At 40.4% G+C, this 25,802-nt stretch overlaps 2 protein-coding genes across 3 annotated transcripts; both read right to left on the bottom strand.

The window, feature by feature from the left end:
* Positions 1–808: 808 nt before the first annotated feature.
* Positions 809–4,796, bottom strand: tmem276b (transmembrane protein 276b). The gene is made up of 4 exons (XM_060071043.1): positions 4,126–4,796; positions 2,102–2,215; positions 1,755–1,892; positions 809–1,514 (listed from the first exon to the last, which is right to left on the bottom strand). The coding sequence occupies exons 1-4, from the start codon at positions 4,520–4,522 to the stop codon at positions 1,267–1,269; spliced, it is 897 nt and encodes a 298-aa protein (XP_059927026.1). The 5' UTR covers positions 4,523–4,796; the 3' UTR covers positions 809–1,266.
* Positions 4,797–10,855: 6,059 nt separating this feature from the next.
* Positions 10,856–24,369, bottom strand: slc39a13 (solute carrier family 39 member 13). 2 transcript variants are annotated; one of them, XM_060070975.1, is made up of 10 exons: positions 24,077–24,369; positions 22,003–22,374; positions 21,159–21,266; positions 20,837–20,982; positions 18,320–18,445; positions 16,791–16,880; positions 15,174–15,224; positions 13,352–13,484; positions 12,909–13,008; positions 10,856–11,919 (listed from the first exon to the last, which is right to left on the bottom strand). In XM_060070975.1, exons 2-10 carry the CDS (start codon positions 22,328–22,330, stop codon positions 11,844–11,846), a joined length of 1,158 nt encoding a protein of 385 aa, XP_059926958.1. In that variant the 5' UTR covers positions 22,331–22,374; positions 24,077–24,369; the 3' UTR covers positions 10,856–11,843. The 2 variants fall into 2 exon arrangements, with proteins under 2 accessions (XP_059926958.1, XP_059926959.1); XM_060070976.1 differs by lacking the exon at positions 24,077–24,369 and adding an exon at positions 23,091–23,251.
* Positions 24,370–25,802: the final 1,433 nt, after the last annotated feature.

The raw sequence follows: 25,802 nt of genomic DNA, 5'->3' as shown, positions 1-25,802 counted from the left end.
GAATGTATTATGGAAAAAGCTGTGCCCCAAGAACCTGGCATGGTCCATAACTGTTTTACTGATTGTTTTTCACACTACCTTCTACTGAGCTCAACTGATGTAGTTCATTGCTTTTTAACACCCGTGTGTCGATGACCCCAATACGCTCGCAAAATATGACTTGATGGACTGCAGCCTGTCACACACCCTGTATATTCTACTTCTTGCATCCATAAAGAAGAGGAGGAATCTTACACACCCCCATTGACCCACACAGTTGTAACACTAAATGGAAAAAAACAACCACATTCGGATTCAACATCTACTTTAAATACTACGTGGCAGGTCTACTCGACCTGTATCTATGTAGAGCATACTGGATCTTTTCAGAAGAATCAGAAGGTTCTTTCTCTTCAACACCAATTCATTGTTGCTTTTTCCCCCGCTAATGGTCAATCCCTGCTATATTTAGTATAGCTCTTGTTCAGTGGCACATGCTGCGGTAGGCAGTGTTCAGCCTTAAGATGGGGAAGTCTCTTCATGGAGTTATACTTCAGTATTAGTGAGTGTGGTACTTCAAAGATGAACAACGGGAAGTTGTGCCACAGTCTATCATTTTTTTCTCATTGTGAACAAAAACACAGCACAGATCACTGGACTTAAAGGAGGAGGGCAGACCATATGCTCATGGCCCGTGGGTCCGGTTTGTTGATGTGTTTATCTGAGGATACAGCTTCTCTTGACTCATCTACAATTGGTTGGGTGTGTCATTTATAATTGGTCTGTGTGTGCGTGTGCGTGTGTGTGTGTGTATGCATCCATGTATTTATTTTGTGTTAATGTAGTATGTGCATGGGAGAGCACCATTTTAAGACAAATTTAAATTTAAGACGAATTCCTCTTGAGAAAAAACAGTCCCCTCCAGATCTGTTAGCATGTGAAGCAGGTCAAGGCAACACATCGAAGAGTTCTGTTTGTGCTCTAACCCACCATGCCTCAGGATACTGCAATGTTCAAACCTCTGCCTTCCCAGGGCTCTCTCGCAGGATCCCAGAAACACATGTGTGTAAAGTTTCTTATCATCACTTCACTCCTTCGTACATCGACATAGGCACGCGGAACACCGAGACAGATGGCGTGGACGTGGACGGCGGAGTGAAATGGCGACCGGACATTTAGTTTACATGAGAGTTCGACAATACGACGCGCGGAAGGGCGACGGTGCTGGCCATCCCGTCGGTCAATTGACACCGGGGCTGGTGGGCGGGGGAGGGGGGGGGGTGGCGGTCACACGGTTCCATTCTCTTGCCTGGGCTTGTGGGTGGTGGTGCGAGTGGGCGTGCTCAGAGAGGGTGCCAGGGTGCAGAGGAAGCCTGCCAGCAGGGTGAGGCCCAGGCCGCCCCATGCACAGAACATGGACCAGCCGTAGCCGTGGCTTATGTCCTCTGGCAGGCCGTACATGTAGCGCGGGTAGCGGGACAGCTCAAAGTTGATCCCTGCTACGCAAGTGCACAGGGAGATGATGCAACACGTACCTGAGGAAATAGGGAGGAGAGAGGCTAGCTTGGTGATTCATGATTGAGATGAGCGGCTCCTTACACGATTCCTTTGGAGGAGCACGGGAGTAGCCGCACTGCATATTGCAACAAAGCCTATTCAAGCGCCGACGAATGTGCACTAAAGTATAAATACAAAAATACTCATGCAGTCAAACACACACACACACACAGTCAAACGCACACATCCGTGAATATGCTTTTATGCTTTTACAGTACCTCCCATGAGGAAGAGCAGCCCAGCTACATACTGCATGAGGTCATGTTGCTGGCAGCAGCCGAGCAGCCCGACCACCCAGCCAAAGAGGATGATGGAGACCGCCATGCCCACGAAGCCTGCAGTCATCCTCCGGAGGTCTGTGGAGGCGGAGGGGAGGAGGACGAGGATAAGGGTGATGTCCAGAAAGGTCACCGCACTGCTTTACCGAATGTATATGCCCTGGAACCTCTTTAAAGTGTATTGTGAAGTTCTGGGTTAGCCAAAGTGGCAGCGCCAAAGACACAGCGCCAGACAGACGGATAGCCTTAAAGATAAGTAGACAGGACAGAGACAGAAAGACACTTACGGAGAGCGTGCCACTCGTCCTGACGGATGGTCTTTGTGATGTTGATGGGTAGGTTCCGTGGGAGGACTGAGGAAGTGTAGTGGTACTTGACTGGGATGCATCTCTGAATTATTCCTGCGAAGAGATTGAGTTAAACACTGGGACAACTAGTTTCAATATTACAGAAGAAATAGATTGCTTCCCAATATGTTAATAATTAATCAGCGCCCACAAAAGCTTGGTCATCGAGTAGACCTGTCAAGAGTAATGAATGCAAATCTATGGAAACAAAAATACATCATCTGATTCATTGTTATCCTATTGAAATCCTTTGTTATACAGTCTATGGTTAAAAAACAAAAACAAGACACACATAGAACACACACACAATTTTATAAAAAGTAAAACAGGAATATGATGAAAGACCAGTAAATATACAAATATTAAAATGATTTAATAATTGTAACATTAAATATACTGCCTGAAATTAAATAATATATATATTTATAATAATATATAAATAGTAAATATATAATAAGATCATTTGTAGTTAATTCTGGTGGTACACAAACCAACTCTGTTGTGTATACAGAGTATACACAAACAGTGGACAGAGTATACACAACCACTATTTGTTTACTCTCTGTATACACAAACTGTGTTTTGTGTATACAAACCAAGGTTTGTACAAAACAATATGAACAAAGTTCAGGTCTTGGAAGACCAAGCATGGGGAAGGAAGGTCTATACAAAACTAATGTGCATGTAAGATGATGACACACACACCGTGACACACACACACACACACACACACACACACACACACACACACACACACACACACACACACACACACACACACACACACACACAGCTCCTTTGGATACCTAGAAAAGCACTATATAAATGCCTTGTTCAATCCCTTAGTTAAAGTCTGCATGTTGTTGAAGACATAAATTCAAATAATAACCAATTTCTTCTAAAGATCCTTGCACAGGAGCATAACGAACATAACGGTTCATCCACTCTATATTTCTGGTAGCAGATTACAAAAGACAAGGACAGGTGCTGATAAACCATCACTTCATCAGAGGACGGACGACGTGGCCTTCAAAACCCTCCATTCACAATGAAGCCATTGTTATGTCAAAGTTGTTTTTAACTTTGTCTGAGCCTGCACGCAATCCTTGACTTGACTGAACGTTTCAGTCTCTTCAGGCAATATAACAACAACATCTAAAACCCAAGCCCACTTGACCGATTTTCAAATACATTGCCTTTGCGTTTTTTACCATTTATGCATAATCTGGTTCCACATTTACCTATTTGTATGATACGTGATTGCTATGTATATCATGAGACTATAGGCTTTTTTAAATGGTCTGATATGTGTATGACAGTATGGTCAGATTTATATTATATCGTTTATATGCTGGGTCAGACTACCTTATGCCTATCTTTAGCTATCCATCCTCATCTAAAGTAACATACAAGATAACATTTTTTAAATGTATTATATTATTCACAATTTGCAATACCGGAGCCCATAGTCAAGCTACAGCACCCATTATAGGCATTTTGCGTTGTAAGCCCCGCACCAGCTCAAGTGTAGGCTATCAATACATGAGCCTCTGTTTATGTAGCCCATATAGATAAATATATATACAAACACACACACACACACACACACACACACACACACACACACACACACACACACACACACACACACACACACACACACACACACACACACACACACACACACACTGTATATAGGCCTATCTATAGCAGAAGATAGTCCATATATAGACATGTCAAGGTACCATGGACAGAGAAAGTGGAGCCTGCGCTGCTCACAGTGTCGCTTTATTAACACATGCTAAAATGTTAAAATATACGTAAGCAACGCATTTGAAATAAAGAGCACATCGTACACCTTGTTTTTGTTTACGCGTTCAGCCAGACGGCTAGCTGTGAGGTGATTATTGAGCATCGGCAGGGCCTTAACCATCCGCGGAGAAAGCAGGCTTTAGATCGCTAACCTTTGTAAATAAGGTCCTCTGTCTCCAGGTCGAATCCCTCTCGGTGGCACTTCCTCCACAGGCCGGAGATGGTCGAGTTAAACTGACGACTGCAATGGGACTCCATGGCCGATGCAGCAGCCACAAAGTGTCGTTTGTTCCTGATGATAGCGCCAGTATCTGGGCCATTACCTTTCCTCTCAATGCTCTTCGGAGGCATCTGGAGAGGAAGGTTGTGATTCGAGATGTAGATATACCCAGGGTCATTGCGCTTATTGGCATAGTTTTTACATCTCTCCCGGTGTCTTCTTGCATCCGTCTCGTACCAGTAGTCGGTGCAGATTGCCATCGCAAGCAATCCTAGTGCACAAAAAGCAAAGAAGAGACCTGTACTTGTTAAAATTTTCATAGCGGCCATCTTCCCCCAGTTGATGGAGAGCCAAAATAGACGCGGGAAGGTTCCTCGGTGGCCGTGAAGGTACCGCACGACGGTACTCACAGCCTCACGTATTTAGGTGAAACCATACACATACTGGAACACCAGTTCGGCCGGACACAACGCTGCTAGATATTGTAGCTGAACACAGCAGATTAATAGACCCCACCACCATCTGTTATGATACAGGAGGAGAGCGCAGGGAAGAGGGAATGGATGACGAGCCACGCCGTGACGAAACGGCCGTGATGCAATTGCGCCACCTCACCACAGGGGTCGCGGATACGCAGTTATTTATAGAGTTCATAATGTTCAGATGAAGTGATCGTTAAATATTAAAACGTTCAATATTCAAACCTGGCCCAACCCATTTGATTTTCAATTTTCTGATTGGATATTTGTCTCCTTTTTATACATCAGATATGATACTAGGCTAGAACATCAATATAGTGCATCATTGCCGACACACCACATGGACCAAAAAAGCAAAAACACTCCTAATATAAATCAACCTGGGCAACAACTGCTACTATCTGCTAGAATCTTTAGGCCTACTTAAAACAAGAGAGTCAGGATTCTCTGGCTCTAAATATGATGCTGTCAGATTATGATGTCATGCCATTTGGTTGTTGACCTCAGCTTATTAATAATCAAAAACACAAACCGAACTGTGGACAATCAAACAACTGATTATCATTGGTATCAAACCGTTGTATTGAAAGATTGACATATTAGAACAACATCCTGTAAAACATTTTCTCATGTCATTGTTGAAAGAATAATAAAATCTAAATGTTCCTCCTAAAAATATGGACATAACTTCCTGTAGGCCTACAAGGTGGTTAATACGATGGCAGTTGAGTGAACTAATTACAGTGTTTTCTGTCCAACCTTGTGTTGTGTTAGAGCAGCGGTCTGTTCGTGAGCACACGACTAGGCGATCGCCAGGGGAGTGGTTATGGCAACCGGAACTTGCCGGCGAGTGTGTTGACCATGGTGTTGACACTGGACAACTGTGAACACCCCCACCCCCCCGCCACACACACACACACACACACACACACACACACACACACACACACACACACACACACACACACACACACACACACACACACATATGACATTTTAGGGACGGAAAACTCTGCTTTTGAAATTATGCTTACGGTGCGGTCTTAAGCCCAGCCAGCATTCATCCCAATGGGGGCTGTGATACTGAAGCTTCTCGGGGAGTAGTAGCAATCCCAAATCGTTGTCATGAAACCATTGCATGTGTTTTCAGTGCACACAGGTACGAGTTTACCTGTTAATTCATTCCAGCAGTGGCGGATGTACTTGGTTACTTTTTACAGCCAGAGCATTTAAATGCACAGTAGAAGCCAGGTTAGGAAAGCTACTCTCCATGAAAAAGAACATGTTTATTTGTCTTACAAACACTGTGAATGGGGGTGTGAATTTATTCTGCACATGCACCAAGAAGTCAGAAATTGTCAAATCACCAGAACTATTTATACACCAGACCCCCATGAGTGATCTGGAGTTTTGTTGAACTGCTGAATTGCAACGCTAGACCAGAAAGACTTTTGCAAAACCCAAGTCCTCGTGACGCTTACGTGTCCAATGAAAAGTGAGGCCATCTTTTTTGTATAAAATCCACATAAATGTGACAGATATGCCACTTCACTGCGTCTCCGTCACCTGAGGAACAGGCGAGGTGATGGTCAAAAGAATTGGAAGCATTTAGTGATTCAGGTTTGCTTTGATTACATTTTAAAGTAGCAGTATGAATAACCTAGTGGCACATAGCGGAACGGACAGAAATGGAATATAATATTCACAAGTAAGTTAGTGTGTAATCCCATCAATATAAGAATCGTTGTTTTTTCGATGACTTAGAATGAGGCCCATCTACACAGTGAGAGGGACATCTTCCTCGGAGCCCCAATGTTGCTATGCAGCGTTGAGGATGGTAGCCCAGAATGGAAAAATTGCGAGAGAGAGCACGTTTTACATTAAATCAACTTCATATAAAGGGTAACAAAGTATAACAAAAATTAGTTTTGCACTATAGTTTTAGGAAGGAGGGGATGTGTGTTAACTCCATGGCTCCAACCACTTTTTATATAGCGCTATAATGAGCAAAGTTGTAGTAGGTATGAAATAAGCCACACACGTGTAATACTGTAAGGGCCCCCACCCATGCAAAAAAGGCCTATACAGATAGGCCGACCTTTTATCTATTATGAGGCTGGATAAATACGATGATGGTGCAGAGGAGAGCAGTAAAGGCATTTTAAATAACAACAAAGATAGCAGCCGCTGATGCAGAACAGTCTTTTGATTATGCTATGGAGACACTATTCAATTAACTGAATGGTATATTTTCATTAAACACAGAAAAAACTACTGCACTTAGAGCTTTTGTTGAGAAGGAAGATGTATTTTTCGTCGCTTAGTGCTGCCTCACCCGTTTCGTTGCTATGATTGATTGTAGGCCTATCCAATTGCGTCCAGAGGGATTCCCCTTGGAAATAAAAAATGAAGGGAGAGGTTCCAAACTAATTGCAGTTTTTTGCAATAGAGCGTAACAATGACCCTCCCGTAAATTTGCCATTCTTTTTCGCTGTTGACTATTCGTAAAATCGTTATATAAAGAGTTTTAAGCCTGGAACCAAGCCAATCATTCGTCACGGTAGTGAGCATAAAACGTTTGATTCGGGGCAAAATGGAATTTTGAAAATGGAAGAAATGGCAAAGTTACAAGACTGTGTACATTATTTTTGTGAACGAGTGAAGGGTTCCAACCCAATAGATTAGCGCGGTTCTAGCATCTTATAACCTTTGTCATTATTGTATTGATGATACAAGTTGTGTCATATATTCGGTGTGTGTGTGTGTATGTATTAGTAGGCTGGTGTTTCATATAGTGTATAGCGTCACGACATGGTGCATTTCTTTGTTCCTGACTGCAATCACCTCAAACGTATCTCATTTTTAATATAGGCTATGTGAATTCAACCTCGTATTCCAGTTACGTATTCATTCAAATTACTATAAAGCACTTCTTTTGCTATATCATATATATGTATATTTTTTTCAGATATTCAACATATTGAATATATGATAAAACATAGGCCTACATATGTTGAACATATATTCATATTTTTCAACATGTAGAGCTCATTTCCTCTACAGCTTTTACAACTCTAACTTTCCATTTATCTAAATTCTAAATCATTGGTTCTAAAGGTGCGGCCCGCGGGCCACTGGCAGCCCGCAGAAACATTCCTGGTGGCCCGCAATGACTTACCGAAAACAAAAAAATGATTTTTTTATTATTATTATTTTTTTCATTATTATATCAATATTAATTTAAACAAAAATAAATAAATATAAAGAGAAAAGTCGACTCTCTAGCTTTCAATCCTGTTACATTTGTTAGTTTTAATCAGACTGTACATTACTTTGAAAGGATGAACCTCAGTTTCGTGATTTAGACCTCACTTGACCTCACTCCCAGAGGTCCACGGCGCAATGTTTTTTTTCCACCACTGGGATGCTGACGGCGTTTCCCGCCTAATTCTTTTTCCTTTCCTCAGTCGAATTTTTGGTTCCTAAATTGGCCCTCTTTTGAGAACTTTGAGAACCCCTGAATCATGGTTGTTGCGGTAAGGGATCGAGTTCAGTTGTAGCAGTCATCGACCACTTGACTTCCACGGATGCAGTAAAAGTTTCCATGGTAACAGCGAGCTCCACCAATCATCATCACCATCACCAGTCATGTGACACTTTAGGATTATGGGTAGTGTAGTGGTTTCAAAGATATTGCGAATAATTTATTTTTTTTCTAAAACCTAGATGTTTACATCTTTAACTTGGGGCTTCTGCAGGAGCATATACCATTGTTTCATAATAACGGCTCGTGGTCATATTATGACCACGCGCCGTTGGTCATAATACGCCGTTGCTGAGGTCACATCCGTGACCTCAGCAACACAGCTATACATGTTCAAAATTCTGCTGGGAAAATTCCTCCATGAAATCCCGGACAAACCTCCTGTCAAGGGATACCATACAACGCAGAATAGGAACAGCATTATAGACTGGTGAAACCAGTCCGGTGGCCTGCAGTACGTTCGGCGGCCGTGTTGATCTCAACTGAAGCAATAAAAAAGAAAAAGAAAAAAGGTTAACATTGGTTAACATTAAAAGGCCAATACGTAAAGTCCAATATCCTAACCTCTGTGCCACCTTTCCTTAACCTTTGTGGAAAACGTCATCGGGTCAAGGCAAGATGAAATGGCGCTTTCTTTCGAAAATAGGAAAAGACAGCTCTGTTTAAAATTAATTAGACTCCACTTTTCCTAACCGGCGTCATTGCGCGACGGCGAGCATTGCTGTCTTTAGGGGGAACCTAAAATTTTCCAAAGATGGACTACAAAAAGCACTCTGTCGATCCAATGCGTTCTTGGCGTTTTGATTTCAATCAGGTTGTCACCAATAGTGAGAAACACTTACGTCAGACTTCGGCAACGGGAATATTTTAGGCCACTTCAATCCCAATTCACATGTGAAAAAAAGAGGCAAAACTTATTTTGATGTTGAAATTAACTACCCCCAGTCTTCTTTCGTAAATGTGAAGTTGGGATTTTATTTTCTTCTCTTCTTTTCGTCTGCTTTACCCCGTCACTCATGCGTCTACGCGTTGACTCTGTACACTTCGGCGGCGGCCTGTTGCTTTAAATATTGCCGCCGTAAAGGATTATTGGTTACATCTCCTTTCCTTTCGTAAAGGTTGGTCGAGAGAAACCTATGCTTAAAGGTGGGTTAAGGGTTGAATCAAGCATTTTTGGAATTCGAACAACCTTCCTCCAAGTATTTCCGGGTGAACTCATTAGGGGCAGATTGTGAGGTAAAGTGATGAGGGTGTGGCCTCTAGGCTATTACATTACCACTTCAATGTGCGAGAACTTGATGGTTTCTGCTGCTCATTGCAAAAATAGCTAGCAATTACACCGCCCGTCGTTACAAAATCTACCGATTCATAACGGCCGCTGTCACACCAAGATTGTACCGGGGGCGAAAATAGTACAGTTTACGTAATCTGCATTCGAAAATTCCAAACCTGCCTGGCAACAGACGATCGCGTCGAACGTTGCCTGGCAATGGACATCACGTCAAACGATGAAGTAGGAAGGTTCATGAACATTCGCGCTCATTCATTGAGCGTCAAAAGACGAAATAACATTAAACAGATAACACTTATTTTACAAAATACATTTATTAGCGTTGCTAACTTTATATTTGTATTGTATTTAATTGTTTAATCGCATTTAGCTAATAAACTTAGTGTTTAAACGCTCAGTTTACTAGCTCAATTCAATTCAATACAAATATAAAGTAAAAACAAGTGTTACCTGTAATATGTTATTTTGTCTTTGGCAACATGAGCGCAAATGTTTTTTGAAACCTGCCTGGCAACGGATAATCGCGTCAAACGATGACGTAATGTTTCGAACACGGATTACTTATGCCGCTTTTCCACCGCACATGTAGCTCGACTCGACACGACACGACTCGACACGGTAGCAGCACGGGTCGTTTTCCACCGCAAATAGTACCTCCTGGACGTGGGCGGGGCCGGCTGCGCGAAAGGGCCGTGACGTATTTTTGTACGCGACGCAAACAACACCTACGCAACCCACACATGGACAGAACCCACATAACAACAATGGAGGACATCGATGCGATGGTATTCGTGTTCGTATTATTAGCTGGTATGTTGTAGAAGTTGAAGAAGTGGAATATGTTGGCTGCGGCGCTGCTATGGCTGTTACCAGCATGGTTGCCATGTCGCTTTCGTGACTTCGTCACACTCTCTGGCCAATCAGTGGCCGGCCGTCTGCCGACGTCACCTTTTAGCATCGGCTCAGCTCGCTTGGAACCTAGAGCGAGGCGGTACTAGAAAAAGCAGCCACTTCAGGTACCAGATACCATGTTTTCGCGGTGGAAACGCAAAAAATGCGAGCTGAGTCGAGTCGAGTCGTGTCGAGCTGGTACCATGCAGTGGAAAAGCGGCATTTTTTAGGCGGTACAATTTTAGCCCCCGGCCCCGGTACAATTTTGGTGTGACACCGCCCGTAAACCAATGGATGACGTCAAGGACACTACGTCAACATTTTGTATTCTCTTCCTTTGTATTCCATTGTATAATCTAAAAAAAAAAAACCTGGAAGAGGCAATGCATGTACGAATTGAAATAAGAAAACAGATGTTGTTAGCCAGTCAGGTGATTACAAATGAACCCTTCCTAAATCTTTGCCACAGAACATCATAGTTTTTAATGTTATGATTGTACAATGCTTAATCATTAATGGTCACTTGTTTGCTACCTTTGTTTCCAAAATAAGAACACATTTTTAATCTTTAGAAAAATATTCAGATAAGTAGAATCCCATACCCATCTATGAATGCGTTTAAAAAATATATCGATATTTAAGAAGGTCAATTGGAAATAACAGATTTTTTGGTAAAACGTGAAGTAAATTCCATACCATGATGAATTGTATTAGCCATCATACACATTTCAATCTCATTAAATATTTTCTTCTGTTCAGCAAACGGGTAACAATATGGGTTTTATCCCTAGTGTAGTGTAAAGGTATAATAAAACAAACAAAGCATTTTGTTTTGGTGCAGATTAGGCACAAAAGTAACAGAGCCTCCCAACAAATAACATTGTTCTTATGCCCCGGTTATCTGGCCCACAGAATCCATCATTTAATCTTGCTAATCGATTCTTGCTTTTAAATAAATATGCTCAGGAGAAACAAACATACAAAAATACGGTATATCGTTTAAAGTCAATTCTGTCAAGAAAGGCCCTCACAATAACCCCTAACATTATAGATTTACAGGTTTAATACTAATCTTTGTGTTGACGGGTTAATTCGTCCCTACCTGTGTGCATACATTAACGGTTTGTGCAAAACATGATTTAGTTTAGTCAACAATGTGAGACAAATTTGTCATAACCCCCAGTACAAGCACCCTCGATCCCCAAGCTGCTCCAGGTTTGGCACGTTACCAAGTGTTCACATCCATTGGTTGTCAACAGATGGAGTCATGGTTTGGGTCCTTCTTTAAAGTGCTTGTTACGTTTTTTTTCGAAAAATTTGGCAGTGGTGGTGTTCATGTGAGTGTAAAACGTGCTGTACAGGGCGTTTCCATGAGGAGGAGATAGGGCTGGGTTTAAAAGGTTTTTGGAGACATTATTGGTGGAGGAGCTTATTCTTCCCCTGGGTCAGTCCACGATGAAGGACAACAGAGCCATCACCGCTACCCCGAGGCAAATAAGCCCCACCTGCATCAGGGAATGTCTGAAAAATAGATTAAAACATACTCAGGTAACAATTTGGGTACCAGGGTAACAAATTGCATAATCAGCAGTACACCCAGTTAAATGGGTCATGATCATCTATCGCGCCATCCATCCATCCATCCATCTATCTAGACACACACACACACACACACACACACACACACACACACACACACACACACACACACACACACACACACACACACACACACACACACACACACACACACACACACACACACCATCAGGCTATCAAATGCAGACATGAGTCGTTTGAAATTATTTCAAACTGGCTTTATTTAAATACTGTAGTTTCCTTTTACTGACACTAGTATGTTGATCTGTTGCCTCTGACGCATCACTCCCTTGCCAAGCGACTTTTAAATGTCATGTGTACGGACTGAGTAGGGTGTAAATGAATTACCCTTCTAGGGATAATTTGAAACAGTTACTAATGCAAAATGAGGTTCAAAATTGTTGTTTTAATAAAGCCACATAGTTTAAGCCGTAAAGAAATGTGGAATGGCTTAAATCAGGTGAAAAGATTTGAACACTGTTCAAAAGTCTAAATGGAGTAAAACATTTAAACATTCTCACACTGTAGGCTCAACCAACTGAAAATATACAAAGGGTGTATGAAATTGATTCTGAAAAAACTATATTATATATTATATCTAAAATCTGTGGGGTCTTGTGATTTGTTAAATGTTTGAACGAAGGTCAACGGTAAGGAATTGACCAAGTTGCGAAGTCTGAAGTAGTTGAAGTGTCAGAGAATGGGTCAATGGCTTTTCCGTCAAAAATAAAAAACATTAAAAAAGTGGAATGGAGTCTCTAGGTGAAAATTGTGGAAGGGGTAGGGTCCCACATTTTTTATAGAATAATAAATAATAAAGAAAGAAAGAATAAAGCCTAAGAATAACAATAGTTGAGCTCTGCTTGCAGTACTCCCCTAATTATCGTACAAGTAAAAAACATCACTCATACCTAACGTTAGACTCTTCGAGCAGGTCAGGCACAACGTTCACCAAGGCTATGTAGAGGAAGCCGCCAGATGTGAATGGCAATATCCATGCAGTCGCATTGTCTAAGAAACACACAGGGGTTCAATAGAGTAAGTGGTTAGGATGGGGTCTTATGGATCTACATCCAATCAATCAAAAGCTTTATTTATTCAGAAAAATATAATAATAATCACAAATGTGTCATTATTTAGTGTACCCCGAGTATAGTGCAAATACAAGTTAACATACAAAGGCATACCGAAATCTATAAAAAAATAAATAAAAAAATAAAAGATCCTCCACTGAAATTAAAACCTCAGAAAACAAATACCGTCCAAGGTTTTCGATGGTATTCCAAACATGGGGGCATCAAATAAAAAGGCAGACTTCCATGAAGATCCATGGCCGTGGTCCTCCGTCTCTCACCTGTGCTTTGTGGTGATTGGCAGCACAGCGCGGTGCTAGCTCCGAGCACGCCCACCAGAGCTGTAGTCAGCTGCATGCGAGCAGCGCTCCAGCGGTCAAACCCGGCCCGCAGCAGGATGGCAAAGTCCCCGACCTGCACACACACACAAACACACATTACAGGGAGCAAGGAAGCCTCCGCCAAAACAGACAGCTTTAAAGTGACTGCAACATCTGCAGTTTTCTTAAAATTACGTCTACACCGTTTCATTCACTTTTAATATTTTAATTGAAATAGTATGTTAAAGATTATTTTAGATGTCTTACTGGAAAGGATTTGAAACTATTAAATAATGCAGTGCCATACAGACCACTGCAGCTGGTCTTGCTGTGCTCCATGTATAACACTATGCCTACCGGTAACTAGAAAATGAGTGAGTGCTGTAGTCCAAAGTGAGGTTGATAATATGTTTTAATAAAGACACATAGTTTAAGACGTAAAGAAATGTTAAATGGCTTAAATCAAGTGAATGAATTTGAACAAATGTTCAAAAGTCTAATGGAGTAAACAATGTCAACATGAACACCATTAAAGAAAATGTAAATGGTTGGAAACAAATAAAGTGACAGCTGAATGAAAGGCAAAGCATTGCTAAAAATGCAGAAATGTAAAATGAATTGAATTGAAGAATCTGAAAGGTCAAATGTATTACAGTGCAGCGGGCACCTCGAAGCTGAAGTCGAAAACTGACTGATCCTAAATTAAATGTGCTGAAAGTGCTGAAATACATGGTTACCAAAGCTGGAAGCTGAAATGTAATACTGTCAAAGCTGGAAGATACTGGTAGTAGCTGTAGTAGTAGTAGTAGTAGTAGTAGTAGTAGCATTAATTGACTGGTAGTAGTAATTGAAGTAGTAGAAGTAGTTGTAGCTGAAATAGTAGTAGTAGCTGAAGTAGAAGTAGTAGCTGAAGTAATAGTGGCTGCAATAGCTGCACAAACGATATGCCTTATGAAAGGTAATGATTGATGTTTGTAGAATTTTTTTCCGAAACACCTTCCGAAATTGTATGTACGGTACTTGTCTATTGCTCATTTTTCCAGCCTAACGTTATTAAATTAGTCAAATTTGGAGGGAAAAAATAAATTGCCCAATCTGGCAACGCTGCCTGAACGTCGTAAAAAATAGTCCAATTGAGCGAGAAAAACTGCCCAATCTGGCAACACTGCCTGCACGTCCTCTCACTCTTACCTCAGCGTAAATCAATGAGACCAACTGAAAACAAGCCGACATTGAACTTAAACTGTGATTTTGAAAATAAGTATAAAAGGTAATCGAAATTCTGTTAGATTATTGAAGATACAAGTGTGTTAATTTGTTAAAACTTTGAACGAAGGTTAACGCTAAAATATTGACCAAATTACAAAGTCTGAAGTAGTAAGTGTCAGAGCCATTGACTTCCATTGTAAAAAAAATAGTATTTTAAAAGTAGAATATTTTCAAAAGTATAAAATATTATGCAATCCAAAACTAATCTCAACATTTTAAAATTGGAGTGGAGTCTCTGAACATTTTTGGAAGAAGATAGGACCCAGAGTTTGTAGAGAATAATAAAGAAGGAAGAGAAGGAATAAAACTTAAGAAGAACAATTTGAATAACAACTATGACTATATTAAGAAATTACTGGCTGATGAAAGCCAAAAGGACTTCAACATAAGACTCAATGATTTGCATACAATTCTTGCTACAATTTCAAGATGGCAAGTAATTTGGTTTAAAATAACTATGAATAAAGTGTATGATCAAGTATCAGGGCTTAGCCAGCACACCATGCAGTCTCACCTCATGTGGGATCTCATGGAGCAGGATGGCAAAGGTGGTCAGGAAGCCAACCTGCAACAACAATCAAATAATATGGTAAAGAAATATAAAATGCCATTTGAGTCCATATTAAATAAATGAATACATAAATATGGCAATTAGAGAGAGAGAGAAAGAGAGAGACTTATTAAAAAATAGGCTTATTCAAAAGGACTACTGTTATATATTTCAGGGGACTTTTGTTTCACCATCCACAAATATGCATTTAATGCTTGGTTATCTCTGACCAAAACAACAGTAATAAGAATATACAGCAGCACTGAATATACAAGAGGCCAGGAAATGTATGACGGTAGGAAGGACATAACTTACACAGGGCCTATGCCAATATCGTGGAACAAGCAACTGTGCAGACAATATGGAAGACTTCAATGGGCTCCGAGATACCGTACTATTCTTTGCAGAAAAAAATTATCAATATGGTTCATCAGCGAATACCATTCGGCACCGTATTGTAGACTTAAGAAATACTTGAGTGGATTAGTGCTCTTCAAGATTTGGACGTGGAAGACGAAGTCTTAAATAGTTTGAGACTGATGGACCAAGGCTTTCTGGTCAATTGACCCGTGATGATTTGTTTCAAGAATACAACGCCAAACTCTTCTGAATATACCAGATGGAAATGGGGCATGATGAAATAAATGTGGCATTATAAAATAAGTCACATGAAATAAATAAAAGTGGCATATTGAAATAAAAGTCCCCTTTTCCTGGCTCATTTATCTATTTATTTAATCCTGTCTCAAATGACATTCCATAAAGAAATAGGCGTCACTACACACTTCACTCGTGTAGCCAACAAACACATTGGCCTCATGGAAATATGGTGCGTGTATCAAATAGTGATAAGGCATTGGGTAAATGCACAGCATTCAGTCAGAGGGAAGACTGCTTCCAAAGCCTAGGAATAAACAGAAAAATGGCAAGCAGGGGGCCAAGCCTTTTGGAGACATCTAGTCAACTTCCTTTCTGGCACACAGAGTTGTAGTTCACACTGTTAGCCTTATGCCTGTCCAGCTGGACTCCTTCCTCCCAACTGCTGCCATGACGCCAACGCATTGGTATGCCACACTTTATTATGCCGCAATGCAGAAAGCTCCCTTTGCAACAGTTTTTAATCCAAAAAGCGGCAAATCACATACACTGATAGTCTAAAATAAATCTTTAAACATGTTACAGTGACATCTGAGAGAAATACAGGTGACCGCATAAGTGGGTTTGCGAGACTGCTGATGAAACAAATCTCCTGCCAACAGGTTTGAATACTCTGCCAAACATGATAGTTACAAGAGAGGCAGAATCTGTTCCAACTTTAACAGATAATCTCTTTATTCTAGTGGTCAATTATTATCATAATTGTGATCCATGGACGTAAAATACAGGATAAAAACATTTTAAAATCCCAATACATCTCAGGTATTAAATGCCGTTTACTACCATTATTATTAGCGTCATAAGAGGAATATGACAGCCCTTTTGCTAGGGAGGATTTAACATAAAATACCAAACACATTGCTGAACAGAGCAGGACATTATGTAAATAAACACTTATGTCAGGCTTCGCCAAAGATATCTTACCTTTTTGCTGACCAGGAAACTCCCTGCAACTGCTAACCCATGGGTAAAGTTGTCAATGCAGTTAGCCAGAAGATTCAGGTAACCACTGGTCTGTAACCACAACAAAATTCTGGTTACATGTGCAATTGTCTTACATTATTTACTCACTCAACACTCACTCTGAAATGATAATGCCAAATGGAACTAGCTCAGATAAACTGGAAAATTGATGCGCCATAAGGGATTTACATCCCTTCAAATAGCCTATTTGCAGTCCTACCACATTGAATGCAAATAGTTACCACTGTGAACATTGAGAAGCACTAATTCACATTTTGACTTCACCTTTATTTCTAGGCTGTGGCCTACTGCTCTGATGTCATTAATATCAAGGTTGATTTTGTACATTTAGTTGTTTGGTTTATGGAGAGCTTCATCTAGCCCTCTTGAGGTACTGAAAGCGTTTAGGAGGCATTACCACTGTTGGTTAGAGAAGCTTTACAAGACTGTAATTTCAGTGAAGCGCTTTAAATAAACCGTGGTTGAGTCCATTTGTTACACAAAATTGAAGAAAATAACAGGGTGGTGCCAGATTTTGTCTTTTCTTTCTTCCAAGTAGGAATATATACTGATTGAATCATTAGGGAGATGAGCTGACTCAAGATTAGAGCTGGAGACATCTGAAAAAGAGAAAAAAGGACTAAACTTCATTCATTGTCTACTCCACCCTGCTCTCCATCACAGAGTGAGCTTCATGTTAGCCACTCATTATGATGCATGGTAGCCCTTTTGACAACCTAATGGGTCCTGGCCCATTACAGAATTGGGACCAATAACAAGAAGAGTTACAGCCTGAAGCCTTTACAGCCTTATGCTCTGCTGTTGGAGGAAATAGGCAGCAGAAATCCAAACAAGATATGTGGAGTTGTGACCCGTCATAATTAGTCATTTTTTTAAAACAAATTATAGCTGACGTTTATTAGGAATGGTTTATTCAGAAGTTTATTAGGAACTCGTTTCCCAAATGTAGCATCTAAGCAAGCCCTACAAAGCTGGACGATATTAGATTCCCTTATTAGGTTTGGACGTTTATTGAAGTGCCGTATTACCAAAGTAAACACCATTAGTGAACGTTAACGCTATAATTTAAATTGAAAGTGGCAATTGTAAAGATTTTCAGGATTTTCAGTCACTTACTATCGCAGAATGAGCCCTTGAACTTGCAGTATTATGAATGTTACGAACTAGATGTCGCTGGCGACACTTGGTAGACATGAGAGAAGAAAGAAAACGAAACAGAACAAATCTGTCTGAAGCAAGCTAAAGTGGCAATCTGTGCGAGATTGCCACTTTAGCTAAAACTTCTTACATACAAATAAAAAAATATTCCAAAGCAGCTTCATTATTATTTTACCAATCCAGGGATTGTAGAAATCTTCAAAATGCCACAGCATGGTGTTGTGATCAACAACATCACTTGCCTCATCATTCCTGCATTAACCGCTGGTGCTTTTATTTTGAAGAGAACCATGTCCCGTCTGCCTGCATACCTTGATGGTGTGTGATCCACTCTGAGTGCAGAGCTGCTGTGGCTTGGAGGAGCCCATCAAATCTGAGAGCTTCCCGTTCTTCACCAACCCCTCTGTATTCCCACCGATGACAGAACCAGACAATGCCTAGGCAGAAAATAAATAGAATATAATGAGTCATGTGGGAAGGAAAATTTGATATCACACATAAAACTAAAACTGTACACCATACTTTACAGTACACAATGTACAGGTTACTCGGCACTAAAAGCATGCATTTTATACAGCATTAAGTATGCCCTTCTAAAAAGACAGTAGAAGTTTTTGCCATCTACATTATTAAAGAAATGTTTGCCAATGAGAAAGAAAACAAACTGAATGGGAAAGAATTGTCCGGCTCTCCACTGCATCGATTGTATTGAGCTACACATTTGTACACATGTATTTGTAAAATCTCTAAATAATCCACTACTGATTGGTAAATACTGTAGTGGATAAAACAGCTCTACAGACTCTAAAGGTCTATGCTTTCTGTAGAGGTTTGATAGGAAACCCTTTATAAGGATATTGTACACGCTAGAGGCTACAGGAACAGAGTCCATGGGAACAAAGTCTTTCCAAAGATCCATCATGTGCTAGACACAAGTGGAAACTTACTGACTACTAAGGGTATGTTGAAAAGGTCAATGCATAACGAGAGAATACTCCTGTGGTTCCTTTACTTATCTTTGTTGAAAGTGCCTCCTGATTATATGTGAGTCCAGTATTTTTTATTTCAAGCACAAAAAAAGAAAAGGCAAATTACGTGTTCCAAATAATTTCTTCTTCAAATAAATACGACCAATACTATTTTCATAGTCTATTAATCTAGCGATCATTAATAAAAAGAAATGCCTTCACAGGTAACCAAAATGGCTTAGATGTGCTTGCTTTATCTGACAAGCAGCCAAGAGCAAGTATTCCTTTTTATAAAGATCCATTGACCAATTATTTGAATTTAACTGCGCTTTACGTAGCAATTGTTGGTTAGTTGTACTTCAGTCACTAATATGAATTAATGATTTATATATGATCAAAATTAGATTTGATACATTTTCTGTCAATTTACTAATCTTTACAGCCCTACATCACAGCATTGTAAAATAATTTATCCTGTTTTGTCAATAACGTTTCAAGGGAGTGCACTATTCTTCAATAAAAGGACAGAACTAATAAAAGGTCTGACTTTTAACAGTTCCAAAACCAAGGTGCTTCAAATCCAACATTAACAACGGTCAAATACAACTATCGACAAGATGTTTCCTTTATACATATAGGTTATTCGCAGAATAAACCACATAGGTGTGTTCCATTATAAGATGATAAGTCTTCCTCAGATACATGTAAACAATGGCAAAATATAGCACTTCTATTTTTTGGAATCAACAGACAAATAACAGTGTATCGCCTTTGTGAAGTACTTTAAAAAATGTCTTATCAAAGAGCAAAGTACTAAATTATCGATTACATTACACAGGAATGTAATGCTCTTAGGCAAATTCGGCAAAATTAAGTCATTATAACAAATTATACATCGGTAACAGATGTTTAAGTGAATTCCTTGAGTAACAGTTATGATGCTTTGATCACCTAGTGAACACCCTTAGCCTGTAAAAAGCTGTTTGGGGATTGTATAAAATAACTCAAAATAAATCTATAATAACCATCTATTGTAAAATATTTAAAAATGAATTGCTTAAATATCAACAGCCTACAATAAAACACAGCTAATTATAAAAAGAAAAATATAGAAAGCAGAATGCACTCCAAGGTTAATCCCTTGACATAAATAGGATTGCCACTCATTCGAGCAACAAGAATGCTACCTCTGCACTGACCATATCTTGTTAAAGTGCAATGAAGCAATGTTAAGGCATGTACTTACAGGTCCAGACTGCGCCCAAATCAAGTTCATGCAACACACTAAAACAGTGAAATTCTGAAAACACAGATGCCCATAAAAGCAAGGCTGCAGCTTCAACACAAGGTTGGGGGACGCCCCTTCCCATGATCAATGAGGCGCATATGTGGAGCACCAGCAGGATGACCATAGATTTAAATGCAACGCGTGGTGTTCCGGTCCCCCAATCCAGCAAGTTGTACTGTACCCATAAGCTAATAGCCCTTATAAATCCGTGATACAATCATAAATATGGTTGATATTTGATCTAGTCCAGTGCTTCTCAAACTGTGGTGCGCCTATCATTGGTGGTACGCGATGCGCTATTTAGTGGTATGCAGAGGAATTCCTTTTTAAACATAATCATCTGAAAATACTAGTACAATTGAAAACTAAATTAACCATTAGACCTTTAAAATGGGGTTTAAAATAAGCCTTTCTGGTAATATTTTGGTTTAATAAAAAAATGTTGGTTCAATATAACCTTGCAACCTGCCATCAGGCAATATTAGATCATAAAGGATGCCATACAACAACTTTTAGTGAACAGACTTTCAGAATAGCGATGGAGAGAAAGTGATTCTGGATATTTAACTTACAGAAGAAGTGGCATCAAGGTCAGCAGTAGGATCAGGCTCAGCGTTGCTGTTCTGGTCGGGGAACATCTTCTCAAGAATTAGGAAGGACAGTAGGCCAACGATGACCCAGAGTCCCTGGACCATGTAGTGGTGGTGGCGACTACCATCTAAACAAAATGAGCGTAAGATCATATTACCAAGTGTGGCCGTCAGAAGGAGTGATTGAAAGGTCTAAGGGATGTTGCATTGTATTCAAATGTGTGAGATTGACATAGGAGCCAATATAGCTAAATCAATTAATGGATTAACTGTCATGGGCCGATATTGGGAAGACATAACAAACCTGATTGGTTACAGAGGGTCCAAGCCTCAGGAAGGAGGTGGAGAAACACATCACCTAGGAGGCCACCAATAGCAAAGCTCAGAAGCTGCTTCAGCTTTTGCCCTCCAGCTGCAGAAGAAAAATAATGTGGCGAAAGAAAACGTGTCATGTGACCCTGACTTTATAACAACATGTGTGTCAGAATAATTTATTTCCATTGCTTGTTTAAAACCGATCTTTCTCCCCATGAGCATCTTTGCAGTAACAACATTGGCCTGGTTTCTTTTAATTCAACTAATGAATGCATAATGAGTACAGATGGCCATTAGGATGATTAGCTTCAGATTGCTGCAAATCAATATATTACTCTAACAGCTGGATAGGGTTGACACAGTTAAGTCTCTCTTTATGACGAACTAACCTCAGGTTCAAGAGTTCCCTAGAAAAACCATGGCCTGAAATACACACTGGAATGCTGTGTTCCTCTGGGTGGGGCTGTTTAAAAGACCAGCCAGCTCAGGCTAACAAGACCTGCTACTGTTTTTACTTGACACATACAGGCATGAGTATTGTCCATTAGATCTTTTTCATTTTGAAGAATCATTACATTCATAATTTTTTCTTTATTTGAAATACATCAAAAAATAATAAAATAAAAAAGGACCCAAATACCTTATAGAACTTTGGACATGACATTATTGCATTCCTAAAATTGAGTACAACAGCAGAGAGTTGCCCAAAATGCCACTAGATCACAAAGGTGTCACAAAATGATATTGAAAACAATATGACAGCTAAACAAACAATAACATTGCAGATCAATTACTTCCTTGGGCCCAACAGTTATTGAAATCTAATTTCCCACCTTCGGTTTTCAGGGCAGCTCCGGCTTCGATCGGTATGACGAGTAGTGGGAAGATCCCGCTGAGGCCCACAACGATAGAGCCCACCAGGGAGTACAACCACACTTCAGCCTGCTCACTGGCAAACAGGTCAGCTAGCCCCTGGAAGCCCAGAAGCTCTTCAAGCAAGCTGTTCCCTTGTCCCGCAGCCCTATCTGTGGAGTGGCCCATAGCTGTCTGGGACATCTTCTGGTTGCTTGATGCGCACCTGGAGGTCAGCACCATCAGGGTAACGCCAACAAACACAGTGGCTAGAGCCCAGCTGGGCTTTCCTCTGCCTGCGACTTTCATCCGTTCCAAGGTCCAAAGAGAGCTCTTAGACAGCACGTGAAACACTGAAAGAAAAAGCATTAGTCAAAGAAAAGGTCTAATTGTTAATCCAATTTCCGATATCTCTGTCCAGAAAAACATTTTTCAAATTTAAAGTATGCTAAGACCGAATGCATTCAATAAAGAATAATAATTAAAACTTAGTTGAGTGGCAACACAGGGACAGTAACATAATGACTTGTTAAGGATAGTTTAAGCTAAGTTTTACTTCCCCAATCAAAAAAAGCTTAAACCATATGAAAGTGCATCAGTTGAGGGGCGAAACAATAGTAAATTACTGAAATGTGAACTCTTAGGTTGAATAATAAGAAATAAGGTCACACATTATCCCTTAAAAATTGCAGTCCAGCTGTTCAGTATTAGTTTGCATGAGCATATTGTATGCTTACAAAGAAAGGTTTTCAAACAATGAGCGATAGAGTATCCAGGGAACAACAGATACAGGCCAGCTTTTGTGTAAAGGAAGAAGGGAATAGATCAATAGTCTATCAGATCATGGTGGCGTCATTGAGGATCTTACATCATCTAATTCAAACAAACATAAAAAATGGAAGTTTGTTTGAATAAGGTAGAGTTGAACTGTCACTTAACTGCATAGGCTTTAAAATCAACAGGGAATATATTATGCCTCGTTGTTTATTCTCTATTTAATTAGAACCACATTCTTACTACAGCTCTGTCAATTATTGAGCACAACATCATAGTTAAAAGGGGAGCGCACCTATGTTCTGCGGGTCCTATGTTCCTCGCTTTGTATGTGACCAGGGAACACAGGATCCGGAGAGCAAATCTTTTTTTTCGTAGGATGGTAGGGGCAAGTACCACCTTTTTCACATGTGATTGGTTAGAATGGCTCTCCTCCTATTGGCTATGGTTAGGGTTAGGTTTAGGGTTAACCCTCACCCTTACCCTAAATCTGACCCTAACCCTTCGCACCCGGGGAACAGAGATGACCCTGTTAAAAGAGGTTACATGAAATACATAGGTGTCGGGGATATAGTTGTAGGGGGAGGTTTGCATTTGCTTTGCGTTCAATATAATCTGCTTGTTCCTCACCCAAATGACCTTGGTCCCCATTACAATGTTTGCTTGTATTGGCTTAGCAAACAACAACACATACAAATTGTACTCTTAATTTCCAGAGCGCTTTTGCTACGAATTGTACACCTATGAGAAGTGTGTAGGGATGCCAAGGTAACGTCAAGTTGCTTTGGAGATGACAAAATTGTACAATACACAATCATATTACTGTCGGTTCTACAAAGAGCTAGATATTATGCAAACGAATAGTAATCATTGAACAGTGAGGTCTTTATAGCAGTACATTCGAAAGGATGCAACATAATCCTACATAATATGCCAAAGATATGATTCTTAAAAAGGGAGATCTGTCCAAACGGTGCGACCTGAAGTTTGATCGTGAAAATAAATGGAATGTCTTGTACTACGCACGTATTGCACGCTGGCTAACGTAGTTACTAACTAACGTTGGCCAAAAGTAAATATCCAGGCTAGCTAACATAAGCTATCGCGACAACACACTCTCAAACTAACGCTAACTCGGCTAGCGTAACAAGTCACCATCACTGTAAATCAGTGTCGCGGAGTTGCAATGGATTCTACCTTAAGGCAGCCACAATAACAACAGCAAAACCCTACTCAACATTGCACTTAAAAAAAGTCATAATAATGTGCATTTGTTAATACCTTATATGTTTTGCAGTCCTGGCACCAGTGTGTCCCTGCCATCCAGGCCAGCTCGGTTGAATGCAGGCTTCCGCCGTGGCGTTTCTCTTTAAGCATGCGAGTGGTCCCACTGCTCCCCGAACTAGGCTGGTGGTGAGCTACACTTTTCCAGAGAGCCACGTATCACCGGTTCAGTGTGTGGGGGGAAGCTCGGGGTAGGATGTAGTGCTGGGAGTCTGAAGACTGTCTCCTTCGATGGCCCGCCCTTAACCAAGTCGAGGAGCAAAATACTGGGATCCCCTCGAGATTATGAATTCGCCATGGACACAACATAAAAAAATAGATTGATGTTACTATGCAATAGCCTCAGAAAGGTTAAATAACAACAACATAAGGTTAATGTTTCAAAATCAAAGAATGTATTTATTAACCAGAAGACTCACCTAAGGACATAGTGCTTGCCTTGCAGCTAAATAGATATATAGCCTATTTATGAACGAAAATCAGCAGGGGATGCGTAGGACCAGCTATGTGCGGCTAGACGTATGAAAAGGGAGCATTTGAGTTCACAGACACAGACCTCAGGTCCTGTGAGTTGCGACAAATTCTACATATGGAACAACAAGTCTAACAATGTATACAGCCATCTCCGTTGAATGCAACGGTTATTAGTATGTGCACACGTGAGCCTCCTAAGATGGCGCAATTTGATTGGTTTGCTTTCTCGGAATATTGGGCAATATTAGTTCTCAGACTCGGGATATTTTCATCGCAAAATATCTGTCTCGTATAAAAACCAATAAACCACTATTAAAAACAAATAAATCCCGTCAAAAAATGTTATCTTTTATATTTTTGGAGTGTTCACGTGTAGTACAGAGTGGCGAAGTCACGCCTCTTCCGGTAGGGCTCATGGGACCTATGAGATCGAAAAATATGAATGGGTGTCAATGGAGAGAAAATAATTATTTTCTGGTCCCGGTCTTTATATGCCCTGGATTACACATATGTTGTTTGTGGATTTAAAGGATAATTTTTCATGCAAAGAGTTCGACCGTTTATTGTGCAATTGTTCAGATAAAGGCTGTAGAGAAAACGCAACGAGAAAGACTACACGGCTCGTATGTGACGTCACGCTCCCTGCGACTGGCGTGGAGAAGACCGACAATCTTCCCATTGGCATAACTGAAACTCTGCACGTGCCCCGATTTATAATGGTTTTCACCTCTTTCGATGCTTTTATCCTCCCCTTGGAAAAAGCGGCGAAGTGGGGCAGAGAGATCGCCATCTCTGTGCCGAGTTCCAAGGGCGGGTGTGGTGACGTATATCATATGCGTCGAGAGCAGCGAAGAGCTGTAGTTCACAAAGCGGCCTCACATAAAACCTACAATTATCAAACTTCTTCACGAACATTTTTAGTTTTCTTTGCATGAACAATTATCATTTAAATCCTCAAACAACATATGTGTAATCCAGGGCATATAAAGACTGGGACCAGAAAATAATTATTTTCTCTCCATTGACACCCATTCATATTTTTCGATCTCATAGGTCCCATGAGCCCTACCGGAAGGGGCGTGACTTCGCCACTCTATATGGGATAGCCCCATATACTACACTACACGGGAATAGTGTAGTATAGTTAGTATAGAGTGGCGAAGTCACGCCCCTTCCGGTAGGGCTCATGGGACCTATGAGATCGAAAAATATGAATGGGTGTCAATGGAGAGAAAATAATTATTTTCTG

The sequence above is a fragment of the Gadus macrocephalus genome, chromosome 14 (assembly GCF_031168955.1).
Source record: "Gadus macrocephalus chromosome 14, ASM3116895v1".
Taxonomy (NCBI): Eukaryota; Metazoa; Chordata; class Actinopteri; order Gadiformes; family Gadidae; genus Gadus; species Gadus macrocephalus.
Note: the sequence above shows the minus strand (reverse complement) of the source record. Positions and strands in the feature narration are given on the sequence as shown.

Bases quoted from the DNA above. Each gene is read 5' to 3' on its own strand.
- slc39a13 (XM_060070975.1), bottom strand. From the start codon at position 22,330: ATGAAAGTCGCAGGCAGAGGAAAGCCCAGCTGGGCTCTAGCCACTGTG. The intron at 21,267-22,002 runs GTGGGAAATTAG...TTTCTTCTGCAG, and splicing joins AGCTGCCCTGAAAACCGAAG to CTGGAGGGCAAAAGCTGAAG. The intron at 20,983-21,158 runs GTTTGTTATGTC...CATTTTGTTTAG, and splicing joins GACCCTCTGTAACCAATCAG to ATGGTAGTCGCCACCACCAC.
- tmem276b (XM_060071043.1), bottom strand. From the start codon at position 4,522: ATGGCCGCTATGAAAATTTTAACAAGTACAGGTCTCTTCTTTGCTTTT. The intron at 2,216-4,125 runs GTTAGCGATCTA...ATCTCTTCGCAG, and splicing joins AGAGGACCTTATTTACAAAG to GAATAATTCAGAGATGCATC. The intron at 1,515-1,754 runs GTACTGTAAAAG...CTATTTCCTCAG, and splicing joins GCTGCTCTTCCTCATGGGAG to GTACGTGTTGCATCATCTCC.